Source organism: Podarcis cretensis (assembly GCF_951804945.1).
Source record: "Podarcis cretensis genome assembly, chromosome: 2".
NCBI classification, from domain to species: Eukaryota; Metazoa; Chordata; class Lepidosauria; order Squamata; family Lacertidae; genus Podarcis; species Podarcis cretensis.
In genome coordinates, this window is record NC_137171.1 from 118,667,022 (window position 1) to 118,691,857 (window position 24,836).

The window sequence follows — 24,836 nt, forward strand, 5'->3', positions numbered from 1 at the left end:
TCCTCTGGACACGTTCCAGTTTGTCAGTGTCCTTCTTGAACTGTGGTGCCCAGAACTGGACACAGTACTCCAGATGAGGTCTGACCAGAGCAGAATACAGTGGCACTATTACTTCCCTTGATCTAGATGCTATACTCCTATTGATGCAGCCCAGAATTGCATTGGCTTTTTTAGCTGCCGCGTCACACTGTTGGCTCATGTCAAGTTTGTGGTCAACCAAGACTCCTAGATCCTTTTCACATGTACTGCTCTCAAGCCAGGTGTCACCCATCTTGTATTTGTGCCTCTCATTTTTTTTGCCCAAGTGCAATACTTGACATTTTTCCCTGTTAAAATTCATCTTGTTTGTTTTGGCCCAGTTCTCTAATCTGTCAAGGTCGTTTTGAAGTGTGATCCTGTCCTGTGGGGTGTTAGCCACCCCTCCCAGTTTGGTGTCATCTGCAAATTTGATCAGGATGCCCTTGAGTCCATCATCCAAGTCGTTGATAAAGATGTTGAATAAGACCGGGCCCAAGACAGAACCCTGTGGCACCCCACTAGTCACTCTTCTCCAGGATGAAGAGGAACCATTGATGAGCACCCTTTGGGTTAGGTCAGTCAGCCAGTTACAAATCCACTGAGTGAATTGAATCTGATTCCAGATCTTCAATTTATACAAGGTTGGATGAGGATGGTAGACAAAGAGAATTTCCCCTGCCCATATCTGAAAAGCTCCATGGCACAACATTCCTGTGTGGGAGATGAAGCTGAGACTAGTTCGCCAGCCAAAGGTGTGTTGGAAACCCCTTGCAGTATAATCAGTGGGGTTTTTTTCTGGGGGCTCATGGGGGGTACGCATGCCCTTAAACATTTTGTGAATCAAAAAATGTCCTAGATCTAGGACAAATATTTGCTGGAAAAGCAGGGAGGCTGAAGGTACATAGCTCCACATGTAGTGGAACTGTAATAAGAGTAGGCAGTTCTGGGAAGTGACCTGCAATTGACTTAAGAAAATGTTCAAATGCTCTCTCCCTAAGAAACCAGAGGCTGCCCTGCTAGGAATTATGGGAAATGGAATTCCAAAAAAAGTAGAAGAGAGCATTTATGTATGCCACAGTGGCTGCCAGAATTCTGGTTGCGAAAGGATGGAAGGGAGAGGATATCCCAACCAAATTGGATCAGATTGGCAAAGTACCGTATTTTTCGCTCTATAAGACGCACCAAACCACAAGACTCACCTAGTTTTTGGAGGAGGAAAACAAGAAAAAAAATATTCTGAATCTCAGAGGCCAGAACAGCAAGAGGGATCACTGCTCAGTGAAAGCAGCAATCCCTCTTGCTGTTCTGGCTTCTGGGATAGCTGCGCAGCCTGCATTCGCTCCATAAGATGCACACACATTTCCCCTTATTTTTAAGGAGGGAAAAAGTGAGTCTTATAGAGCAAAAAATACGGTAAATTAAGAATATGCTGAATGAGCGAGACTATCAGTGAGGTTATGAGATATCTCGGATAAAAAAATTTACTAGAGAATGGGATATTTGTAAAGTCTATGTTAAAGCATACTGCAGGAGAGAACAGCTGGTGGTAAACTAGGCAGTCTTCCATACCTAGGTATAGTCTTCCTGTCATCAGGGTCATGGGACATACACCAAAAAATGTGTTAAAGAAAAAGCAGCCCAAATAATAAAGTTTTTCTATCTATCTATCTATCTATCTATCTATGTTAAAGAATATTGTCAGATGATAAATCCGTTGGCAGGTTTTGATTGAGCTTCTCTGCTTTAAGAAGGACAATTTTACAAAATCTAATGTAAGTTAAATAACAAGGAGAAACAAAGTCAATGTGCGGTTCTAAAGAATTTAATTTGAGAACATAATGGGAAGATCGGATGTCAAGTTTAATTACAAAATAGTGTACAAACAAGTATCAAACATTGAATGAAGAACTGTTTATTTCTATTTTGTTTATAACATTTACTGAAAAATTTTGTTGTACGGTTTTGAAACCAATAAAGCATTTTTTAAAAAAATTGTGAGTCTAAGTTTGGCCTCATTGGGGGGTAGTATTTCAATATGAGTAGGGAAATGAGAATACCCCTAACATTTTTTAAGAAAAAAAGCACTGGGCATTGTTGTTGTTGCACTGGGCATAATGATCCCTGCTTGACTGCATTTTGACTCCCAAGGTGCAAAGGATTCCTCCTTGACCTTCAGCTGCAGCCCTTTTAACCTCACTTTCCTGGACGTTGCCTTCTTCTTTGGCGATCACTCGTAGCCGGGTAAGATTGTCTTCCATGAACACGGGCCGTAGCAGCGAGTCCATGGAAGGAAGCCCCCGTTGAGTGAATTGGGACTTAAGAGAGACGCGGTTAGCAGGATTGCAGCCGTTGTCATTTTGCACTTCAGAGAAGCCTCATGGACCGTCCCATCTGTCCTAGACTGGAGGAAGGGGGACAAGATGGAGGGCAGACCGAACCTCCTGCGCCCTTCTGAGGGTTGAGAGGAAATCGGAGAGGCTGCAACATGGCACCCAGCTGGTCTCTGCGAGAACAACATGGGGGACTAGATGGGCCACTGGCCTGATCCAGCCCAGCTCTTCTTAGGTCATTCTGGCTTATTTAAACATATTCTGCCACATCCTTCCTTTAAAGAGCTTTCGATTGCCTACATTGGCCATCATCACGACAGACCTGGGAGGTAGGCTAAGTTGAGAAAGGCTAGCTGCCTAAGATTCTTTTCGTTACAGAATGCGATGGTGATTTCTGGTGTTTTCCAACAGCCCACGAATGTTCTATAATACAGTGGTGCCCCGCAAGACGAATGCCTCGCATTTTCCGTTTTGGAGGTGCATCGCAAAACGAATTTCCTATGGGCTTGCTTCGCAAGACGAAAATGTCTTGCGAGTTCCTGCGGGTTTTCCCCCCTCCCCCCCTTTTTCCCAAGCCGCTAAGCCGCTTATCAGCTGATCCGCTAAGCCGCTTAACAGCTGATCCGCTAAGCCACTTATCAGCTGATCCGCTAAGCCACTTAACAGCTGATCCGCTAAGCCGCTTATCAGCTGATCCGCTAAGCCCGCTAATAGCGCTAATCCGCTAATGGGCTTGCTTCGCAAGACAAAAAAACCGCAAGACGAAGAGACTCGCGGAACGGATTCTTTTCGTCTTGCGAGGCACCACTGTAGTAATAATAATAATATATTATTTATACCCCGCCCATCTGGCTGAGTTTCCCCAGCCACTCTGGGTGGCTTCCAGTCAAGTGTTAAAAACAATACAGCAATAAATATTAAAAACCTCCCTAAATAGGGCTGCCTTCAGATGTCTTTTAAAGAGAAGATAGCTGCTTATTTCCTTCACATCTGAAGGGAGGGCATTCCACAGGGCAGGCGCCACTACCGAGAAGGCCCTCTGTCTGGTTCCCTGTAACCTCACTTCTCGCAATGAGGGAACTGCCAGAAGGCCCTTGGCGCTGTCCGGGCAGAATGATGGGGATGGAGACACTCAGGTATACAGGACCAAGGCCGTTTATATCATTACCTGAACAGGTGAGGCCACACCCACCTCTAGTCACATGTAGAGGAAGTCTGTCCCAGCCCAGAGGGAAACAGGAAGTCTACCTGCTGGCTGGACAAACATCCCTCCCCATGTGCAAACATGTTCACTCTAGGAATGTTGTACTTGACTGCTCTTGTGTTTCACATCCCACAGTTTAGGGCTTTAAAGGTCAGCACCAACACTTTGAATTGTGCTCGGAAACGTACTGGGAGCCAATGCAGATCTCTCAGGACCGGTGTTATGTGGTCTCGGCGGCCGCTCCCAGTCACCAGTCTAGCTGCCACATTCTGGATTAATTTCTGGGTCACCTTCAAAGGTAGCCCCACATAGAGCGCATGGCAGTAGTCCAAGCAGGAGATAACCAGAGCAGGCACCACTCTGGCGAGACAGTCCGCAGGCAGGATGGGTCTCAGCCTGCGTACCAGATGGAGCTTGTAAACAGATGCCCTGGACACAGAATTCACCTGCGCCTCCATGGACAGCTGTGAGTCCAAAATGACTCCCAGGCTGCGCACCTGGTCCTTCAGGGGCACAGTTACCCTACTGGGTTGTTGTTTTTCTAAAGCACCCTCCCACAACCCCAAGATCCTGGGGCTCAGGGCCAAAGCCTAAAACTAAATCTCTCAGAAGCCTTTGCGTCTGAGAAGTGTTATGGCTAAAATCTGGGTGCGGAGCTACCCTGCCACCCAGCTCGTCGGACTAAGTCTGCGGGTCCCTGCGGAGGAAAATGAGCTCAGCCGGAAACAGGAGCAAGATGCGGAGATCCAAGGTTTATTGCGCAACAGGTTCAAGACGAGATTGAACAGCGAGAAAGGGGTGACATGAACTTTTGAAACTCCCTCCATGTCCCAGAATACAGTGCAAAATACATCCCAGTTACATCATGAATATATTAAGGAAAGGTTGGGTTACACAGATTTCATCATGAATATATTAAGGAGAGGTTGGGTTACACCAGATTAACATATGGAAGAGGGAGGGGGGAATATGCAGAGCTGGAGATATGCGCAGATAAGCGCTTCCTGTGTGCCGGTGATGGGAAGACAATGGTCCATGTATGCATAGTCTGCCACCTGGCATTGCCCGGAGGAAAGGCTTGGCAGAGTGATTTGACAGGATTGGGGTCTTGACACCTTACTTGAGGGATTATGGAGGACAGGGGAGGGGTGATGGAGTCCTAGAGAAATTGAGCAAATTGGCACGTTGATTTTCTATGGATTTTATAGATTTTAGTCCCTTTTGACATTGACAACTGGGAATAAATGGATATATTGTAGCGAAGAAGGTGAAGAAGACATGCCCCCCCCCTTCCGTAACAGAAGGAAAGGAGCCCAGGAGTGGGGAGTCCCACAAAGCGAAGGGGCTTTTGCTTTTTTCTCTCGCCAGTCCCCGAGATCAGGGGCTTTTGCGGGGCAAGAGGCAGAAGGAGCTTTTTCTTGCTAGGCTTTGGAGGAGAAAGGCTCTTTCGCAGGAGGTGAGACGACTTGAGCATTGCTTCCAGACGGGGGAAATGCTGGACTAAGGGAGGAATATCCGCGGACTAAGGGAGATCTGCGGCTGCCAGGAGCTTGCTAGGTCCCTCCTGGAGACTTGAGCTCCAGACACTGATCTTTCCGGGTCTTGTGCATCTGAGCCCTTTCCTGCATGCAAAGGACGAGGCTTGGGAGATCTTCACGGAGAAGCTGTGCCTGACTCCTGTAACGTGTGAATGCAGGAAGATGCGTGTCAGACTTTGATCTTTGGGATCACTAGAGGGAGGGTCGCCTCTTCCCTCTCCTTTGCAAGGGGCATTGGCGTGAAAGAGGTGTGGGAGAGGAGGCAGAAATGAAAGAACATTTCCTTTTTGTAAGCAAGCAGCGGTAGGACGTCGGCGGTCCCTTTTCCCTGGGCTGCTAGTAGTCTTACTCATTAATTTTTTCTTCCCTTCCTTTAATTTTTTGTTTTGTTTTTCATACTTAACTTGCATAAAGTGAGATTGCATCAGGCTGACACGTGTTTTTCTGACTTGGAGTTTTTTGTATGCACTGCTTTGATTTTCAATAAATAAAATATTTTAAATGGGGACGTAGGAATTTTCACATACTTCATGACTATAGATAAGATGTTTCAGAGGTGAAGAGTGACGAAAATATTTTGCTCATGGCTTAAAACACATTTTTTTGAATTCTCTACCTCAATGTACTATTTGGAAGAAAGCTTTTATTACCGTATTTTTCCCTCTATAACACGCAGATTTTTTCTCCTAAAAAGGAAGGGGAAATGTCTGTGCGTGTTATAGAGCGAATGTGTGGTCCCTGGAGCCGAAAAAGCAGGCAAAAATCAAATCGCGGGTCTCCTAGAAGGGAAACTTGAAAAGAGGAAGCGGCTGCTTTCCTGCATTCTGCCTCAGGGTCTTACTGCCCACCCACCTCTGTTTCCTTGCTGTCTTTGCTCAAACGGAACAAAGAGCAGGGAAAGCCCCTCCCCTCCAGGCAAGCAGAGGGGAATTCCTCTCTGTGCTCCGGTGCTGCTGAGGGAGAGAGAGAGGGGGGGAGAGAGAGGGGGAGGGAGAGAGAGAGAGAGAGAGAGATGGCTGGCTTGGGTGGGGGAAAAACTTTTGCCTTTCTTTCCTCCCTCCGTTAAATCCCTCTCCTGCATTCTTAGCCAGCTGCTTCTCTGCACACCCCTCTCATGCCCCTTCTTTGTTTTTCCTTCGCTCCCCACTTAAAATGTGGTTACAAAGCATAGATCCACATGGATCCTCAGGATCTTTGCATTGGGTCACCCCAAATTCACCATCAGATCACATAGCATGTCCATGGCTACAGCCTGCCCCCCCAAAATCACGCACCCACTGTTGCCTGGGGCTGCAATGGTGCAAAAACGTGGTTAAAAAGCATGGATCCACATGGATCCTCAGGATCTTTGCATTGGGTCACCCCAAATTCACCATCAGATCACATAGCATGTCCATGGCTACAGCCTGCACCAAAAAAATCACACAACCACTGTTGCCTGGGGCTGCAATGGTGCAAAAACGTGGTTACAAAGCATGGATCCACAGGTATTCTCAGGATTTTTGCATTGGGTCACCCCAAATTCACCATCAGATCATATGTCTGTGGCCACAGCATGAAGCCCAAAAATGATACATCCACTGTTTCATTCAGAATGTTTTTCCCCTTGTTTTCCTCCTCTAAAAACGATGTGCGTGTTATGGTCAGGTGCGTGTTATAGAGCGAAAAATACGGTAATTTAAGCAAAGCAAGAGAAGCCAAATAAGCAGTCTAACTTTTTTCTTTTAAAAAAAAAAAATCTTTATTGAAAGTTCAAAAAGTACTTAATTATACTTGAACTAAACATTGTGAGAAGTAAATAAGAGAGAGAGAAAAAGAAACAGAAACTGTGTAAGAGGGGGAAATAAAGGGGGGAGAGGTGGAAAAACCCCAAACTATATTTTACAAGGTTGCTATTGTACTTCACCAGACCTTAACCTATTACAATATTTGTAAAAACGGATCCAAAGTGTCATTGAACTTGTCCATGGCAAGTCTGCATTTATATGCAAGTCATTTATATGTTGCGAGTTTGTATAACTTTCCAATCCAATCGTAGAAGGGAGCCGCATTTTTATTTTTCCAATTCATCACTATCAGTCCTTTTGCTGCGGTCAGGGCACGGAGAGTCCACTTGTATAGTCCTTTTGTAAGGTTCCATGTGTGCTGGGTATATAATTCAAGAGGATATTTTTCTCAGTAAATGTAAGGTTATGACAGTTTCAGTTATAGGACAATGAAAAAACATACGTTTTAGAGAAGCATTATCCCAAGTGCATCTCCAACAGTTAGATACCTGAGACAGCCCTTTTTAAAACAAAGGTAATGGGGTCCATTTTATTCTAATTATTATTCTAGCAGTCTAACATCTATGTTCCACACTCACTAATGAGTGACAATTATGATACAAGATCAAAAGGATATTATGGAGATAACTGCAAAAGCGAAGTTCATGGTTCATCTCATTTGGTGTAGACCCCTTGAGCAGGAGATCCTTCCCTTCCCTCAATAGGGCCAATGTTGACATTCACCGGCAGAACTCGAACGAGGGACTTAGAGAGCTGCTGTCGCTGAGCCCTTATATAGAGGCTTTTAAACACGATCTAATAGCAGGAGGGCTCTTTAAGTTCTGTTGCCATTCTCCCTCATCTCTGTGGTTGGCACAGAGCAAAGTTACTCTCTCTTTTCCTAGCGGTGAGCCAAAGTCTATATCTAATTTCCAGTTCCATGGCTTGGTCAAGACAGGCCAGTCTGCTAGTTGACGCCTTATCAGGTCAGCTGTCTAGATCTCTGGTTGATGCCAAGTTCTCATCATATAGAAATACTTTATTGTCACTGTAACACTTGTTTACATTGAGATTAAATGAGCCCCCCTCCCCCCCCCACAATCTCTCAGTCCTTGTTACATATATTATACAGATAAATTCATGGGGAAGCCCTCGTTATATGTACAGATAGAGTTAAAAGGATTTAAAGCAAAAATTACATCAAGATCAGGAGATACCACCTTCTAAAAATATCTGGCAATACACATACTCAGAGCTTTGGTGTGGTTTCTCTCCTGTGTGGACTCCCTGAGGCAGCACCAGCCTAGCCCTTCCAGGCCAAACATTGCCCACACTCAAAACATTAATGGGTTTCCCATTTTTTTGGATTCTCTGGTGCCTTTGAAGGTCCAAATGAGCAGCAAATCATTTCCCACACTCCAGACACTTGCATTGTATTTCCTTCGTGGAGTTTCCAGTGTTGATAAAAGATTCATTTCTTTACAAAGCATTCCCCACACTCCCAACATTTATATGCTTTCTATTCCATGTGGAGTCTCTGGTGTTTTCTAAGGTTCCCACTCTGTGAAAACCATTTCCCACACTCTACACATTGGTAAGGCCTCTCTCCTGTGTGGACTTTCTGGTGTGTGCGAACATGTGATGACAAAGAAAAACATTTCCCACACTCCATGCATTTGTAGGGTTTTTCTCCTGTGTGGGTTCTCTGGTGTTTCAAAAGATTCCCTTTCTGACGAAAACATTTCCCACACTCCAAGCACTTGTAAGGTTCTTCTCCTGTGTGTATCCTTTGATGCATGTTAAGCTCTGATTTTATAGCAAAGTATATTTCACACTCCAAGCATTTATAGGGTTTCTGTCCTGTGTGGATCCTCTGATGGGACACAAGGGTGTCTCTTCTTGAAAAACATTTCCCACACTCCAAGCACTTGTAAGGTTTCTCTCCTGTGTGGGTTCTCTGGTGCCCCCTAAGGCTTTGTGCAAAAGTAAATGACATTCCACAGTCTAAACATTTATATGGCTTTTCTCCTGTGTGGACTCTTTTATGAGAAATAAGATGTGATGAAGTGGAAAAACATTTCCCACACTCTCCACATTCATATGGTCTCACTCCTGTGTGGATTCTCTGGTGTACATGAAGGTGTGAATTGCTGGCAAAACATTTTCCACACTCCATGCATTTGTAGGGTTTCTCCCCAGTGTGGATTTTTTCATGCTGCTTGAGGTGTTGTTTCTGGGAAAAGCATTTTCCACATTCCATGCATTTGTAGGGTTTCTCTCCCGTATGGATTCTCTGGTGGATTGCAAGATGTGATGCTGAAATAAAACATTTCCCACACTCCACACATTTATGAGGCCTCTCCCCAGTGTGCACAGTCTGATGGCTCAGAAGTTCACCTTTCTCATGAAAACATTTGCCACACTCTCTACATTCATAGGGTTTCTCTCCTGTGTGGATTCTCTGGTGTCGCCTGAGACTTCCTTTTGTGGGGAAACATTTGCCACACTCCAGACACTTATGGGGCCTTTCTCCTGTGTGGGTTTTCTGATGGGTTGCAAGGCTGGAACGGGAAGTAAACTTTTTCCCACATTCAAAGCATTTATACCGTTTCTCCCCTGTGTGAACCAACCGATGGCTCCAAAGCTGTGCGTTTTGAGGAAAACATTTCCCGCACTCCCAGCACTCATAGGGCTTCTCTCCTGTGTGGAGTCTCTGATGGACCACAAGGCCTGACTTGTGAGCAAATGATTTCCCACACTCTGGGCATTCATAGGGTTTTTCTCCAGTGTGGGTTTGCTGATGGGTAACAAGTTTTGACCTAACAGAAAAGCATAACCCACACACACTGCATTTGTGGGGCTTCTCTCCTGTGTGGACTTTATGGTGTCCATGAAGCTGTAATCTCTTGGGGAACCTGATCCTACTCTTGCCATATTTGTGGGGTTTCTCTCCTGTATGGCCTCTTTCATGTTTCACAAAATCTGAGAGTTGGGAAAAACCTTCCCCACACTCCAAGCAGCGATATGGCTTATCTCCTCCTGCATGGACATTCCGGTGGATCAGAACGATGGGCTGATGAGCAAGAACCTTCTTGAACTCCAAAGACATAGGGGTTTCCAAATGGCTCACAAGCTCTGAACTCTGACCAAAACATTCCCCGCTCTCAGAGCTTTCCTGGATCTTCTCCCCTGTGTGGATTCTCTGGTGTCTGGCAAGAGCCAATCCGAAGGCAAAGCATTGGCCACACTCTGGGCAAAAGTGTTTCCTCCTTGAGCTTCCTGTTGAGAGAGTGAAGAAAGCGAAATCAGGGTTTGAAGATGGCAGAGAAGTAGCTTCAGAATCCAGACTGAAATCATTGGAGCAGATGATGCGTGAGAGACGGAGGTCGTACCACGTCTCCTCCTCCCCCTGCCCACAACACCCACTGCATAAGGTATAACCAGTGGAAGCGCTTTTTAAAAATGAAGTAACAGAGAACATTTTTCTTGCCATTTCTTCGCAAAGGAGAAACTCTCAACGGACTCTGCATCCCGCCCAAACTGCCTCACCTGAGCTGGTGTCCAAAATGGCAGCCCCGGTTCCGTCTGAGATCTGATATTGTGGCTTCCTGGGCTCTTCCGCTTGCTCTGCGCTGGCGACGAGGCTCGTCTTGGAAAGCGGCAGTGCTATGCGGGAAAGAAGGAAGAAGAAGGAAGAAGAAGTGAGGAAGCATTCGGCCTTATGGTCCAAACTATCCCCAATGACCGCTCATCTCAAACATTTCCGGAGAAGGATAACCCGTAACTATACAGTACCTTGGGTTAGGGGGCTGGGTGTTTGTGTGGCATAAGGTGGTCCTTCGCTCTGTGCCAGAGGGAGGAGGGAGGACGGCTGAAGATGTCTGCAGGGTGGGGGGTGGGAACTGCACTGCCAGGGACCCCAGGGAAGGAACATGGTTGCGGCTTCCCGACTGTGGCTGCGATGCTGACGGGAGTCCCTCAAACCTAAAAACTTCCTGATACGGGACTGCATTCAAACGTCTTCTAAAGGTGATATAGTTGTTTATTTCCTTGACATCTGGTGGGAGGGCGTTCCAAAGAGAGGGAGCCACAACTAAGAAGGCTGCCTTTGGCTGGTTCCCTGTAACTTTGCTTCTTGCAGTGAGGGAACCGGCAGAAGACCCTCGGAGGAGGTGGGCCCCAGTGTCCAGGCTCAACGATGGGGCTGGAGACGCTTCTTCAGGTATAGTGGGCCAAGGCCGTCTAGGGTTTGTTGTGGGGATTAATTGGGGGCGGGGAGAGACCCATGCGCAACCACACTGAGCTTCTTGGAGGGGGAAAAGGTGGGAGAAAAATGCAAGGCATTTGGAATAAAGGCATTTGGGGTGGGGACTGCACTGCCAGGACCCCAGGGAGAGAACTTGGTTGGCGCTTCCGGACTTCTGCTGTTACGCTGGTGGGAGTCCCTCACATGCCATTTTGCACAGCTAGAGTGCAGCGCAGTGGTTAAAGTGCCCGGCTAGGATGAAGGGAGGGTGATTCACAGGGCGGGTGCCACTACAAAGAAGGCCCTCTGCCTGGTTCCTTATCGCTTCACTTCTCACGTTGAGGGAACCGGCAGAAGCCCCTCAGAGCTGGACCTCAGTGTCCTGGCTAAATGATGGGATGAAGATGCTCCTTAGGTATATGGGGCCCAGGCCGTTCTGGGCTTGTTGTGGGGATTAAATGAGGGGGAGACCCAGGAGCACCTTGGAGGGGGAAAAGCTGGGATCAAAATGCAAGGCATTTGGAATAAAGTACATTTGCATCTCTCGTGCAACAAACCTGCTCCCCACCTACCCCTCCACCCCAAAAGAAGAGTGACAAGAAAATGTCCCGGAAGGACTGCTTCAGACTCCAGGAAGGAGGCTCCTTACCCAGAGAGGCCATGTTCCTCTCATTCTCCAGCATGGCCTCCCTTGCTCTTCGGCCAACGTTCAGCAGGGAGGGCCCTTCCTCAAAGCTTTGTGGTCTCTGTAATGACAAAATGCCCTCAGCAAGAACTGCAGCACCTCAATAACACCTTTGGTGGCAAGCGCAGAGTGGGAATCTCGGTCTTCCCCATGGATCCTTCCAACTTCATTCTTTGTTTGTTTTTATTAAAGATTTTGTTGGGTTACCAAAAAAGTGCATACATCGTCTCCGTTTTCAACTCATAAAAGTCCTTTCTTCCAATCCTTTATAATCAATGTGAGATTTTAATGCTCTGTACCGGAGCTTTCCAAACTGTGTGTCGCGACACATTAGTGTGTCGGCTGCAGTGTGTAGGTGTGTCGTTTAAACACTCCTCATGTTACTCCCAGGGCTGGAAAAGGGTTAGCTTAACCTCTGGTTTGCTAGGGAAACTGAATTACTGCATCGCAAAACAATTCAAAACTGATTTACTGCATTGCAAAATTATGCATGTCTAAAAAGTGTGTCACCAACATGAAAAGTTTGGAAAGCTCTGCTGCATGCAGTATAATGTTGGGGGTGGGGAGAAGGGGGGCAAGTAGACTTTCATTATTTTACATATTGGAAGTGCAAGGTTTTTTTTTCAGCATCACGTGGGTAGGTTATTTCTCTATTCATATATTAGTTTTCATTGGCACTGACAAACCTGAGATAAAAAATTGTGGTTTTTTTTACATATTTGTAAAAAAATAAATCTCAAAAACATTGGGGTTTGTTTAAAAAAAGGTCAGCTTTCAGGGAGTTGTGTTTTTTACTTTTTGTAAACCTAACCTATGGCTGTTTCCTGGGGTTGACCGCAGTGAGGTTTTTGGGGTCAGTTTAGCCATCTCAATTTGTTCTTCCCCATAGATGGCTGCAACTTGATTCTGTTCACGGGAAATGATGGTGACTGAGCCCAGGAAGCTCTGCCTTGAAGGGACGGATCCTGCTCTTCAGCTATGGCCGTTCTCGTCTTGGTGTCACGAGTTTAAGGCAGCTGCATGGGTTGCAAGAGATGGTTGAAGAGGACCCAGAGTTTGAGAACAAAATGAGAAACTGAGATTCCTGAAGAATGAAAATATTTTGAAAACTAATAACATCATGGTTATGTTCATGTACGCAGGATTTGGAGTATAGTAGCAGATGAGAATTTGTAGTTTAAGAAATTATAGTTCATAATAATAAAAAAGGTACAGGACCCTGAACAGTTAAGTCCAGAATGGATATAATATAAGTAACATTGCAGCTTTGTAAAGGAATAAAAAAACACCATGGCAGGGTGGATGGGAAGTCAACGGACATGAGAAATTAGTTACGCTTGTATTTTAAAGGAATTTGTATGAGGTGTAGAGTTCTGTGCTGAGACCTGGGAGTTCGGGGTTCGAATCCCCACCTGACCATGAAGCCCACTGGGTGATCTTGGGCCGGTCACTGTCTCTCAGCCTGGCCTCCCTCATAGGGTTGTTGTGGGGAAGAAATGGAGAGATGGGGAACATGCAAACTACCTTGAGTTCTTCACAGGATCGGTGGGGTATGAATGCAAGGAAGTAAAATACACACAACCCATGGGATACATTGCAGCCACACAGAAACCAGAGGTCTGTTTACATGCACACACCCCTCCAGCCAAGCAGGCCAGGGGAATAATCAATGGCATATTGTAGCCAGGCAAAAGCACCCGACTTAGAGCAGGGTTGAAGCACCCTAGAGAGATGGGGCTGGCATGGGGGGGGGGGGAATGAGGAGTCTAGCTAGACCCCCGCTTGGCCTCAGGATCTGAGATTTCCACACACCCCACCCCCAGGATATAAAGGACATTTGGGAACACTTTAAAATATTCAGGGGGGTACTCCAATTGCAAACTTTTTTCTTTCTTAAAAAGGGGATTATAATGTTATCTGATTTTTCTTAATGTCCAGATTTTTTTAATTAAAAATATGCACAATCTACCACCAAGCTTTCATTTCATTTCATTTCATTTTTTGTCAGTTATTTTTATAGGCTTTATACAAATTAATACCATTTGGCACTCCATTATTGGCGCATATTTATCATCTACTATTACTACGTTTCATATTCATATTTATCTCAGGTTACCATTGCCTTTTACATCATTTTACATTTTTTCATTTCATTTCAAAGCTTTCAAAGAAGAATAAACAGGTGAAAGAGATCCCTTCTTCTGCTCTCGAGAATCCCCCCTTCCTCCTCTTTCACCCCGATGCAACGTGCAAACTTACCTGTGCAATGGGGAAAGCCAAAATGGCTCATCTTTCCCGCCGCCCTTTCCTGCCCCGCCCCGCTCACCGGCATTCACGTGTTGCAGGGTTCAGACGGTGCCCTCTCACCCGTGTAGAGCTGCTTCCGAAGGGCCCCTCTGCCAGCAATGACTCCTTCCTGCTCCCACCTTCAGCCTCCCCTGCAAAACCTCTTTGCACCCCAGAGGTCGCGATGGCCGGACGCCTCCTGCAAAAGACCCACACAAATGGGGGCTGGCCAGAGGAAACAGGGACCTCTTCAGATGTCCTGCCCTTTCGCTTCTCCCCTTTTCCCAGATGCAAAGGATTCTGGGATTTGTAGTCTGTTCCCCCTGTGAGGGGGGGGAATAGTGCCTTTGGGGGGGGGGCTCTGGGGAAGGGTGCTCCTTTATTTTTATTTTTCCTTTCTATTGACTCACCTCCTGGCACACCTCTCTGTACCGCCTAACATGTCGCAGTGGTGCCCAGCAAAAAGAATGAGAAGAGGAAACCAACTTGCATGTCAACTTGGTTGGATTCTAGACTTGGAAGGGACCCCGAGGGTCATCCAGTCCAACCCCGGCAACGCAGCACTCTTTTGCCTCACGTGGGACTCGAACCCGTGACCCTAAGATGAAGAGTCCCCATCTAAACCAAAAGTACTGATCAGGGAGCGACCTGTGGCTGCTGGCGGCCTCTCAAGCTGGCCCACCTCACAGGGTTGTTGTGATGGAAGCGGAGAGCAGCAGAGGCCGCCCTGAGCCCCTTGGGGAAAAGGCGGGAGAGGAGAAATGCAGCTGGGCTGGTGCAGGGGGGTCCTGCCTTCCAGCTAAGGCTCACCCAACACACTTCCAGGAGCGGGGACAGAAATAAGAGGATTTTGGCCTCTGCAATCCCCTCTCAGTTTGCAGGAGGCGAAAGAGGGAGATGCTGGGCAGCCACACTCCCTTCCAGTGTAAAACTGCCTTAAGCCCCATCGAGGTTGTCAGGAGGAGAATTTGGCCCTTTTCAAAACCGAGGAGATCTTATTCGTTTGTTTCCTGAAAGTTGTCCTCCACTGGACCATTCAAGAAACTAACCTCAAAGCAGAATGGTAAAAATATCAGTAAAAGGAACACTATCAGCAAAATGGAAAATGTACATTTAATTTATGATGCTTTGAAATACAAACTTCAACGTACTTAGTATGTTAGTAGTCTTACTCTTTAGTTTTTTCTTCCCTTCCTTTAATTTTTTGTTTTGTTCTTCTTACTTATCTTGTGTTACCGGAAAAACCGAGGGCTCCCTTGGACAAAATCAAGACACCAAGCAGAGCAACTTTGAAGCAAATCAGCAGCCTGTAGACTTGGTCTTTATTGAAAAGACTGTCGCGACAGGACTCCCACCTGCCACAAGGTGGAACAAGATGGAAGCCCAGAACAAAAGAAGACCCCAACTTTTATCAGCTCCTAGAAAAACATAATATTTACATCATGACTACATTAAAAATAGGAGGGGTCGAGGAGGGGCTGCGCAGGTAATCTGAGTACCATGACACCTGGCCAGAGCCCCCTTTCTTCCCCCACATGAGTCATTCACAGGAGACAAAGGGTAAGGCGCAGTTTCCTGCCCCCTGAGGGGAATCCAGCCACGGTCCTTTTGTCAGAGTCTGTGCGGAATACACTAACGTATGCAGTTTGTTGTGTCCTTGATAGTCTTTCGTCTCAGCCCATCAAGATGACTATCAAGGTTGTCATGCCAACTGGGAAGGGTCGCAGAGTACGTGCCTGCTCGGTCAAGGGATTATGGCTGACTAGTATCAGACCACCCCCCTTTGATAGCCCTTGTAATATGAAGCAAAAGAAAAGTGGTCCGGTGAAAATCCGATGTACGGTTGATTTTTGGTGAATTTATGAAGAATACTGTCCTTGAAGTTCAAAGTACTTTCGCCTTTCCGGAAGCGGCTTGCAACATTTTGATTAAATCAGTCACGGTCAATTGAACTCGGAAACTTTGTATTGAGAGCTGTCAAAGACGGAGAAAGCGAGCGCCCGCTGCCTGCAGTACCTGCGTGGCCGCCACAAGGGGCACTGTTCGGTAACGCTGATTGGCTGAAGCGGCAGCCGATTGACCTAGAGTTCAGGCGGCCGGTCTACTCAGAATAAAGATAGGGCGAGGTGGAATGTTAAGGGAGAATTCAAGAAAATAAGGGGTTCTAGCGCTTCCTTATTTACGGATGGCTTTCTTTTCTTCTTTTAGGGGATGCCCCTCTAGAAGGGGCATCTCCAGGCCGGGGAAGGTGGGAGGTGTGTGTGTAATGAAGGGGGGGGGTCTCCTGCTAAACTTGCATAAAGTGAGATTGCATCAGGCTGAATTCCCTGAGAGTGTTTTTCTGACTTGGAGTTTTTTGTATGCACTACTTTGATTATCAATAAATGAAAAAAATTTAAGGGGGGAGGAAGTAGGATTTTTCACATTCCAAGGATTTTTGGGAGGCTTTTTGTCTTCCATGATAAAAAAATGTTATGTTTCAGAGGGAAGGAGTGAAGGGAATATTTTGCTCATGGCTTAAAACATTTTTGAATTCTCCACCTCAATGTACTCTTTGGTGGCGAAGAAGGAACAGGAAGAAGTTTTTATTAATTTAAGCAAAGAGAAGGAAAATAAGCAGTCTTAACTTTTTTAAAAAAATAATCTTTACTGAATGTTGAAAAAGTACAAAATGATACATGCACTAAACATGGTGAGAAGTAAATAAGAGAGAGAGAAAAAGAAACAGAAACTGTCTAAGAGGGGGAAATAAAGGGGGGGAGGTGGAAAAACCCAAACTATATTTTACAAGGTTGCTATTGTACTTCACCAGACCTTAACCTATTACAATATTTGTAAAAACGGATCCAAAGTGTCATTGAACTTGTCCATGGCAAGTCTGCATTTATATGCAAGTTGTTTATATGTTGCGAGTTTGTATAACTTTCCAATCCAATCGTAGAAGGGAGCCGCATTTTTATTTTTCCAATTCATCACTATCAGTCCTTTTGCTGCGGTCAGGGCACGGAGAGTCCACTTGTATAGTCCTTTTGTAAGGTTCCATGTGTGCTGGGTATATAATTCAAGAGGATATTTTTCTCAGTAAATGTAAGGTTATGACAGTTTCAGTTATAGGACAATGAAAAAACATACGTTTTAGAGAAGCATTATCCCTAGTGCATCTCCAACAGTTAGATACCTGAGACAGCCCTTTTTAAAACAAAGGTAATGGGGTCCAGTATATTCTAAATATTATTCTAGCAGTCTAACATCTATGTTCCACACTCACTAATGAGCGACAATTATGATACAAGATCAAAAGGATATTATGGAGATAACTGCAAAAGCAAAGTTCGTGGTTCATCTCATTTGCAGCAGAGACCCCGGGAGCAGGAGATCCTTCCCTTCCCTCAGTAGGGCCAACGTTGACATTCACCGGCAGAACTCGAACGAGGGACTCAGAGCTGCTGTCGCTGAGCCCTTAATATACAGGCTTCCAAGCATGATCTAATAGCAGGAAGGCTTGTTAAGTTCTGTTGCCATTCTCCCTTATCTCCTCCATTGGCACAGAGCAAAGTTACTCCCTCTGTTCACAGCGGTGGGCCAAAATCAATGTCTAATTTCCAGTTCCATGGCAGGGTCAAGACAGGCCTGTCTGCTAGTTGACTCCTTATCAGGCCAGCTGTCTAGACCTCTGGTTGATGCCAAGTCCTCATCGTACAATTAGATCTATGGAAAAGTCCTCATTATATGTACAGATAAATATATAAGGATTTAAAGCTACCATTACATTGAGATCAGGAGACACCGCTTTCTGAAATTATCTGGCATTACACATACTCAAAGCGTTGGTGTGGTTTCTCTCCTGTGTGGACTCCCTGATGCAGCACCTGCCTGCGTCTTCCAGGCCAAACATTTCCCACACTCGAAACATTAATGGGTTTCCCTTTATTGTGGATTCTCTGGTGCCTTTGAAGGTCCAAATGAGGAGCAAATCTTTTCCCACACTCCAATGTTGATAAAAGTCACCAATGTTGATAAAAGATTCATTTCTTTACAAAGCATATTCCACACTCCTAATGTCTGTCCGTTCTCCTTTTGGGATGGACACTCTGGTGTGCCACGAGGGCTGACCACTGATCAAAATATTCCCCACACTCCCAACATTTATATGCTCTTTATTCCACATGGAGTCTTTGAAGGTTTCCACCTTCAACATTTCCCACACTCTACACATTGGGAAGCTCTCCTCCTGTGTGGACTTTCTGGTGTCTGTGAAGATGTTGTGACTGATAAAAACATTTCCCACACTCCAAGCACCTGTAAGGTTTCTCTCCTGTGTGGATCCTCTGGTGAATCACAAGGTATGACTTCTGATGAAATGATTTCTCACACTCCAAGCATTTATAGGGTTTCTCTCCTGTGTGGATCCTCTGATGGATCACAAGGGGTGACTTCTGAGGAAATGATTTATCACACTCCAAGCATTTATAGAGTTTCTCTCCTATGTGGATCCTCTGATGGGACACAAGGGTGTCTCTTCTTGAAAAACATTTCCCACACTCCAAGCACTTGTAAGGTTTCTCTCCTGTGTGGGTTCTCTGGTGCCCCCTAAGACTATGTGATAAAGTAAATGACATTCCACAGTCTAAACATTTATATGGCTTTTCTCCTGTGTGGACTCTTTTATGAGAAATAAGATGTGATGAAGTGGAAAAACATTTCCCACACTCTCCACATTCATATGGTCTCACTCCTGTGTGGATTCTCTGGTGTACATGAAGGTGTGAATTGCTGGCAAAACATTTTTCACACTCCACGCATTTGTAGGGTTTCTGCCCAGTGTGGATTTTTTCATGCTGCTTGAGGTGTTGTTTCTGGGAAAAGCATTTTCCACATTCCATGCATTTGTAGGGTTTCTCTCCCGTATGGATTCTCTGGTGGATTGCAAGATGTGATGCTGAAATAAAACATTTCCCACACTCCACACATTTATGAGGCCTCTCCCCAGTGTGCACAGTCTGATGGCTCAGAAGTTCACCTTTCTCATGAAAACATTTGCCACACTCTCTACATTCATAGGGTTTCTCTCCTGTGTGGATTCTCTGGTGTCGCCTGAGACTTCCTTTTGTGGGGAAACATTTGCCACACTCCAGACACTTATGGGGCCTTTCTCCTGTGTGGGTTTTCTGATGGGTTACAAGGCTGGAACGGGAAGCAAACTTTTTCCCACATTCAAAGCATTTATACCGTTTCTCCCCTGTGTGAACCAACCGATGGCTCCAAAGCTGTGCGTTTTGAGGAAAACATTTCCCGCACTCCCAGCACTCATAGGGCTTCTCTCCTGTGTGGAGCTTTTGATGGACCACAAGGTCTGACTTGTGAGCAAATGATTTTCCACACTCTGGGCATTCATAGGGTTTTTCTCCAGTGTGGGTTCGCTGATGGGTAACAAGTTTTGACCTAACAGAAAAGCATAACCCACACACACTGCATTTGTGGGGCTCCTCTCCTGTGTGGACTTTATGGTGTCCATGAAGCTGTGATCTCTTGGGGAACCCGATCCTACTCCTGCCGTGTTTGTGGGGTTTCTCTCCCGTGTGGCCTCTTTCATGTTTCACAAAATCTGAGAGTCGGGAAAAACCTTCCCCACACTCCAAGCAGCGATATGACTTATCTCCTCCTGCATGGACGTTCCGGTGGATCAGAACGATGGGCTGATGAGCAAGAACCTTCCTGAACTCCAAAGACATAGGGGTTTCCAAATGGCTCACAAGCTCTGAACTCTGACCAAAACATTCCCCGCTCTCAGCGCTTTCCTGGATCTTCTCCCCTGTGTGGATTCTCTGGTGTCTGGCAAGAGCCAATCCGAAGGCAAAGCATCGGCCACACTCTGGGCAAAAGTGTTTCCTCCTTGAGCTTCCTGCTGAGAGAGTGAAGAAAGAGGAATCAGGGTTTGAAGATGGCAGAGAAGTAGCTTCAGAATCCAGACTGAAATCATTGGAGCAGATGATGCGTGAGAGACAGAGGTCGTACCACGTCTCCCCCTCCCCCCGCCCACAACACCCACTGCATAAGGTATAACCAGTGGAAGCGCTTTTTAAAAATGAAGTAACAGAGAACATTTTTCTTGCCATTTCTTCGCAAAGGAGAAACTCTCACCGGACTCTGCATCCCGCCCAAACTGCCTCACCTGAGCTGGTGTCCAAAATGGCAGCTCCTGTTCCGTCTGAGATCTGATATTGTGGCTTCCTGGGCTCTTCCGCTTGCTCTGCGCTGGCGACGAGGCTCGTCTTGGAAAGCGGCAGTGCTATGCGGGAAAGAAGGAAGAAGAAGGAAGAAGAGAAAGAAGAAGTGAGGAAGCATTCGGCCTTATGGTCCAAACTATCCCCAATGACCGCTCATCTCAAACATTTCCGGAGAAGGATAACCCGTAACTATACAGTACCTTGGGTTAGGGGGCTGGGTGTTTGTGTGGCGTAAGGTGGTCCTTCGCTCTGTGCCAGAGGGAGGAGGGAGGACGGCTGAAGATGTCTGCAGGGTGGGGGGTGGGGACTGCACTGCCAGGGACCCCAGGGAAGGAGCATGGTTGCGGCTTCCCGACTGTGGCTGCGATGCTGACGGGAGTCCCTCAAACCTAAAAACTTCCTGATACGGGACTGCATTCAAACGTCTTCTAAAGGTGATAGAGTTGTTTATTTCCTTGACATCTGGTGGGAGGGCGTTCCAAAGAGAGGGAGCCACAACTAAGAAGGCTGCCTTTGGCTGGTTCCCTGTAACTTTGCTTCTTGCAGTGAGGGAACCGGCAGAAGACCCTCGGAGGAGGTGGGCCCCAGTGTCCAGGCTCAACGATGGGGCTGGAGACGCTTCTTCAGGTATAGTGGGCCAAGGCCGTCTAGGGTTTGTTGTGGGGATTAATTGGGGGCGGGGAGAGACCCATGCGCAACCACACTGAGGTCCTTGGAGGGGGAAAAGGTGGGATCAAAATGCAAGGCATTTGGAATAAAGGCATTTGGGGTGGGGACTGCACTGCCAGGACCCCAGGGAGAGAACTTGGTTGGCGCTTCCGGACTTCTGCTGTTACGCTGGTGGGAGTCCCTCACATGCCATTTTGCACAGCTAGAGTGCAGCGCAGTGGTTAAAGTGCCCGGCTAGGATGAAGGGAGGGTGATTCACAGGGCGGGTGCCACTACAAAGAAGGCCCTCTGCCTGGTTCCTTATCGCTTCACTTCTCACGTTGAGGGAACCGGCAGAAGCCCCTCAGAGCTGGACCTCAGTGTCCTGGCTAAATGATGGGATGAAGATGCTCCTTAGGTATATGGGGCCCAGGCCGTTCTGGGCTTGTTGTGGGGATTAAATGAGGGGGAGACCCAGGAGCACCTTGGAGGGGGAAAAGCTGGGATCAAAATGCAAGGCATTTGGAATAAAGTACATTTGCATCTCTCGTGCAACAAACCTGCTCCCCACCTACCCCTCCACCCCAAAAGAAGAGTGACAAGAAAATGTCCCGGAAGGACTGCTTCAGACTCCAGGAAGGAGGCTCCTTACCCAGAGAGGCCATGTTCCTCTCATTCTCCAGCATGGCCTCCCTTGCTCTTCGGCCAACGTTCAGCAGGGAGGGCCCTTCCTCAAAGCTTTGTGGTCTCTGTAATGACAAAATGCCCTCAGCAAGAACTGCAGCACCTCAATAACACCTTTGGTGGCAAGCGCAGAGTGGGAATCTCGGTCTTCCCCATGGATCCTTCCAACTTCATTCTTTGTTTGTTTTTATTAAAGATTTTGTTGGGTTACCAAAAAAGTGCATACATCGTCTCCGTTTTCAACTCATAAAAGTCCTTTCTTCCAATCCTTTATAATCAATGTGCGATTTTAATGCTCTGTACCGGAGCTTTCCAAACTGTGTGTCGCGACACATTAGTGTGTCGGCTGCAGTGTGTAGGTGTGTCGTTTAAACACTCCTCATGTTACTCCCAGGGCTGGAAAAGGGTTAGCTTAACCTCTGGTTTGCTAGGGAAACTGAATTACTGCATCGCAAAACAATTCAAAACTGATTTACTGCATTGCAAAATTATGCATGTCTAAAAAGTGTGTCACCAACATGAAAAGTTTGGAAAGCTCTGCTGCATGCAGTATAATGTTGGGGGTGGGGAGAAGGGGGGCAAGTAGACTTTCATTATTTTACATATTGGAAGTGCAAGGTTTTTGTTTCAGCATCACGTGGGTAGGTTATTTCTCTATTCATATATTAGTTTTCATTGGCACTGACAAACCTGAGATAAAAAATTGTGGGTTTTTTTACATATTTGTAAAAAAATAAATCTCAAAAACGTTGGGGTTTGTTTAAACAAAGGTCAGCTTTCAGGGAGTTGTGTTTTTTACTTTTTGTAAACCTAACCTATGGCTGTTTCCTGGGGTTGACCGCAGTGAGGTTTTTGGGGTCAGTTTAGCCATCTCAATTTGTTCTTCCCCATAGATGGCTGCAACTTGATTCTGTTCACGGGAAATGATGGTGGCTGAGCCCAGGAAGCTCTGCCTTGAAGGGACGGATCCTGCTCTTCAGCTATGGCCGTTCTCGTCTTGGTGTCACGAGTTTAAGGCAGCTGCATGGGTTGCAAGAGATGGTTGAAGAGGACCCAGAGTTTGAGAACAAAATGAGAAACTGAGATTCCTGAAGAATGAAAATATTTTGAAAACTAATAACATCATGGTTATGTTCATGTACGCAGGATTTGGAGTATAGTAGCAGATGAGAATTTGTAGTTTAAGAAATTATAGTTCATAATAATAAAAAAGGTACAGGACCCTGAACAGTTAAGTCCAGAATGGATATAATATAAGTAACATTGCAGCTTTGTAAAGGAACAAAAAAACACCATGGCAGGGTGGATGGGAAGTCAACGGACATGAGAAATTAGTTACGTTTGTATTTTAAAGGAATTTGTATGAGGTGTAGAGTTCTGTGGTGAGACCTGGGAGTTCGGGGTTCGAATCCCCACCTGACCATGAAGCCCACTGGGTGATCTTGGGCCGGTCACTGTCTCTCAGCCTGGCCTCCCTCATAGGGTTGTTGTGGGGAAGAAATGGAGAGATGGGGAACATGCAAACTACCTTGAGTTCTTCACAGGATCGGTGGGGTATGAATGCAAGGAAGTAAAATACACACAACCCATGGGATACATTGCAGCCACACAGAAACCAGAGGTCTGTTTACATGCACACACCCCTCCAGCCAAGCAGGCCAGGGAAATAATCAATGGCATATTGTAGCCAGGCAAAAGCACCCGACTTAGAGCAGGGTTGAAGCACCCTAGAGAGATGGGGCTGGCATGGGGGGGGGAATGAGGAGTCCAGCTAGGCCCCCGTTCGGCCCCAGGATCTGAGATTTCCACACACCCCACCCCCAGGATATAAAGGACATTTGGGAACACTTTAAAATATTCAGGGGGGTACTCCAATTGCAAACTTTTTTCTTTCTTAAAAAGGGGATTATAATGTTATCTGATTTTTCTTAATGTCCAGATTTTTTTAATTTAAAATATGCACAATCTACCACCAAGCTTTCATTTCATTTCATTTTTTGTCAGTTATTTTTATCGGTTTATACAAATTAATACCATTTGGCACTCCATTCTTGGCGCATATTTATCATCTACTATTACTACGTTTCATATTCATATTTATCTCAGGTTACCATTGCCTTTTACATAATTTTACATTTTTTCATTTCATTTCAAAGCTTTCAAAGAAGAATAAACAGGTGAAAGAGATCCCTTCTTCTGCTCTCGAGAATCCCCCCTTCCTCCTCTTTCACCCCGACGCAACGTGCAAACTTACCTGTGCAATGGGGAAAGCCAAAATGGCTCATCTTTCCCGCCGCCCTTTCCTGCCCCGCCCCCCTCCCCGGCATTCACGTGTTGCAGGGTTCAGACGGTGCCCTCTCACCCGTGTAGAGCTGCTTCCGAAGGGCCCCTCTGCCAGCAATGACTCCTTCCTGCTCCCACCTTCAGCCTCCCCTGCAAAACCTCTTTGCACCCCAGAGATCGAGATGGCCGGACGCCTCCTGCAAAAGACCCACACAAATGGGGGCTGGCCAGAGGAAACAGGGACCTCTTCAGATGTCCTGCCCTTTCGCTTCTCCCCTTTTCCCAGATGCAAAGGATTCTGGGATTTGTAGTCTGTTCCCCCTGTGAGGGGGGGGAATAGTGCCTTTGGGGGGGCTCTGGGGAAGGGTGCTCATTTATTTTTATTTTCCCTTTCTATTGACTCACCTCCTGGCACACCTCTCTATACCGCCTAACATGTCGCAGTGGTGCCCAGCAAAAAGAATGAGAAGAGGAAACCAACTTGCATGTCAACTTGGTTGGATTCTAGACTTGGAAGGGACCCAGAGGGTCATCCAGTCCAACCCCGGCAACGCAGCACTCTTTTGCCTCACGTGGGACTCGAACCCGTGACCCTAAGATGAAGAGTCTCCATCTAAACCAAAAGTACTGATCAGGGAGCGACCTGTGGCTGCTGGCGGCCTCTCAAGCTGGCCCACCTCACAGGGTTGTTGTGATGGAAGCGGAGAGCAGCAGAGGCCGCCCTGAGCCCCTTGGGGAAAAGGCGGGAGAGGAGAAATGCAGCTGGGCTGGTGCAGGGGAGTCCTGCCTTCCAGCTAAGGCTCACCCAACACACTTCCAGGAGTGGGGACAGAAATAAGAGGATTTTGGCCTCTGCAATCCCCTCTCAGTTTGCAGGAGGCGAAAGAGGGAGATGCTGGGCAGCCACACTCCCTTCCAGTG

General features: G+C 46.5%; 2 protein-coding genes across 2 annotated transcripts; both read right to left on the reverse strand.

The window, feature by feature from the left end:
• Positions 1-8,263: 8,263 nt before the first annotated feature.
• LOC307209780 (uncharacterized protein) lies at positions 8,264-14,374 on the reverse strand. Its single transcript, XM_079965154.1, has 4 exons — positions 14,114-14,374; positions 11,752-11,848; positions 10,406-10,522; positions 8,264-10,135 (listed from the first exon to the last, which is right to left on the reverse strand). Exons 1-4 carry the CDS (start codon positions 14,117-14,119, stop codon positions 8,376-8,378), a joined length of 1,980 nt encoding a protein of 659 aa, XP_079821280.1. The 5' UTR covers positions 14,120-14,374; the 3' UTR covers positions 8,264-8,375.
• Positions 14,375-18,081: 3,707 nt separating this feature from the next.
• LOC307208511 (uncharacterized protein) lies at positions 18,082-21,672 on the reverse strand. The gene is made up of 3 exons (XM_079963151.1): positions 21,601-21,672; positions 20,246-20,362; positions 18,082-19,975 (listed from the first exon to the last, which is right to left on the reverse strand). The coding sequence occupies exons 1-3, from the start codon at positions 21,632-21,634 to the stop codon at positions 18,282-18,284; spliced, it is 1,845 nt and encodes a 614-aa protein (XP_079819277.1). The 5' UTR covers positions 21,635-21,672; the 3' UTR covers positions 18,082-18,281.
• Between the last annotated feature and the right edge of the window lie 3,164 nt (positions 21,673-24,836).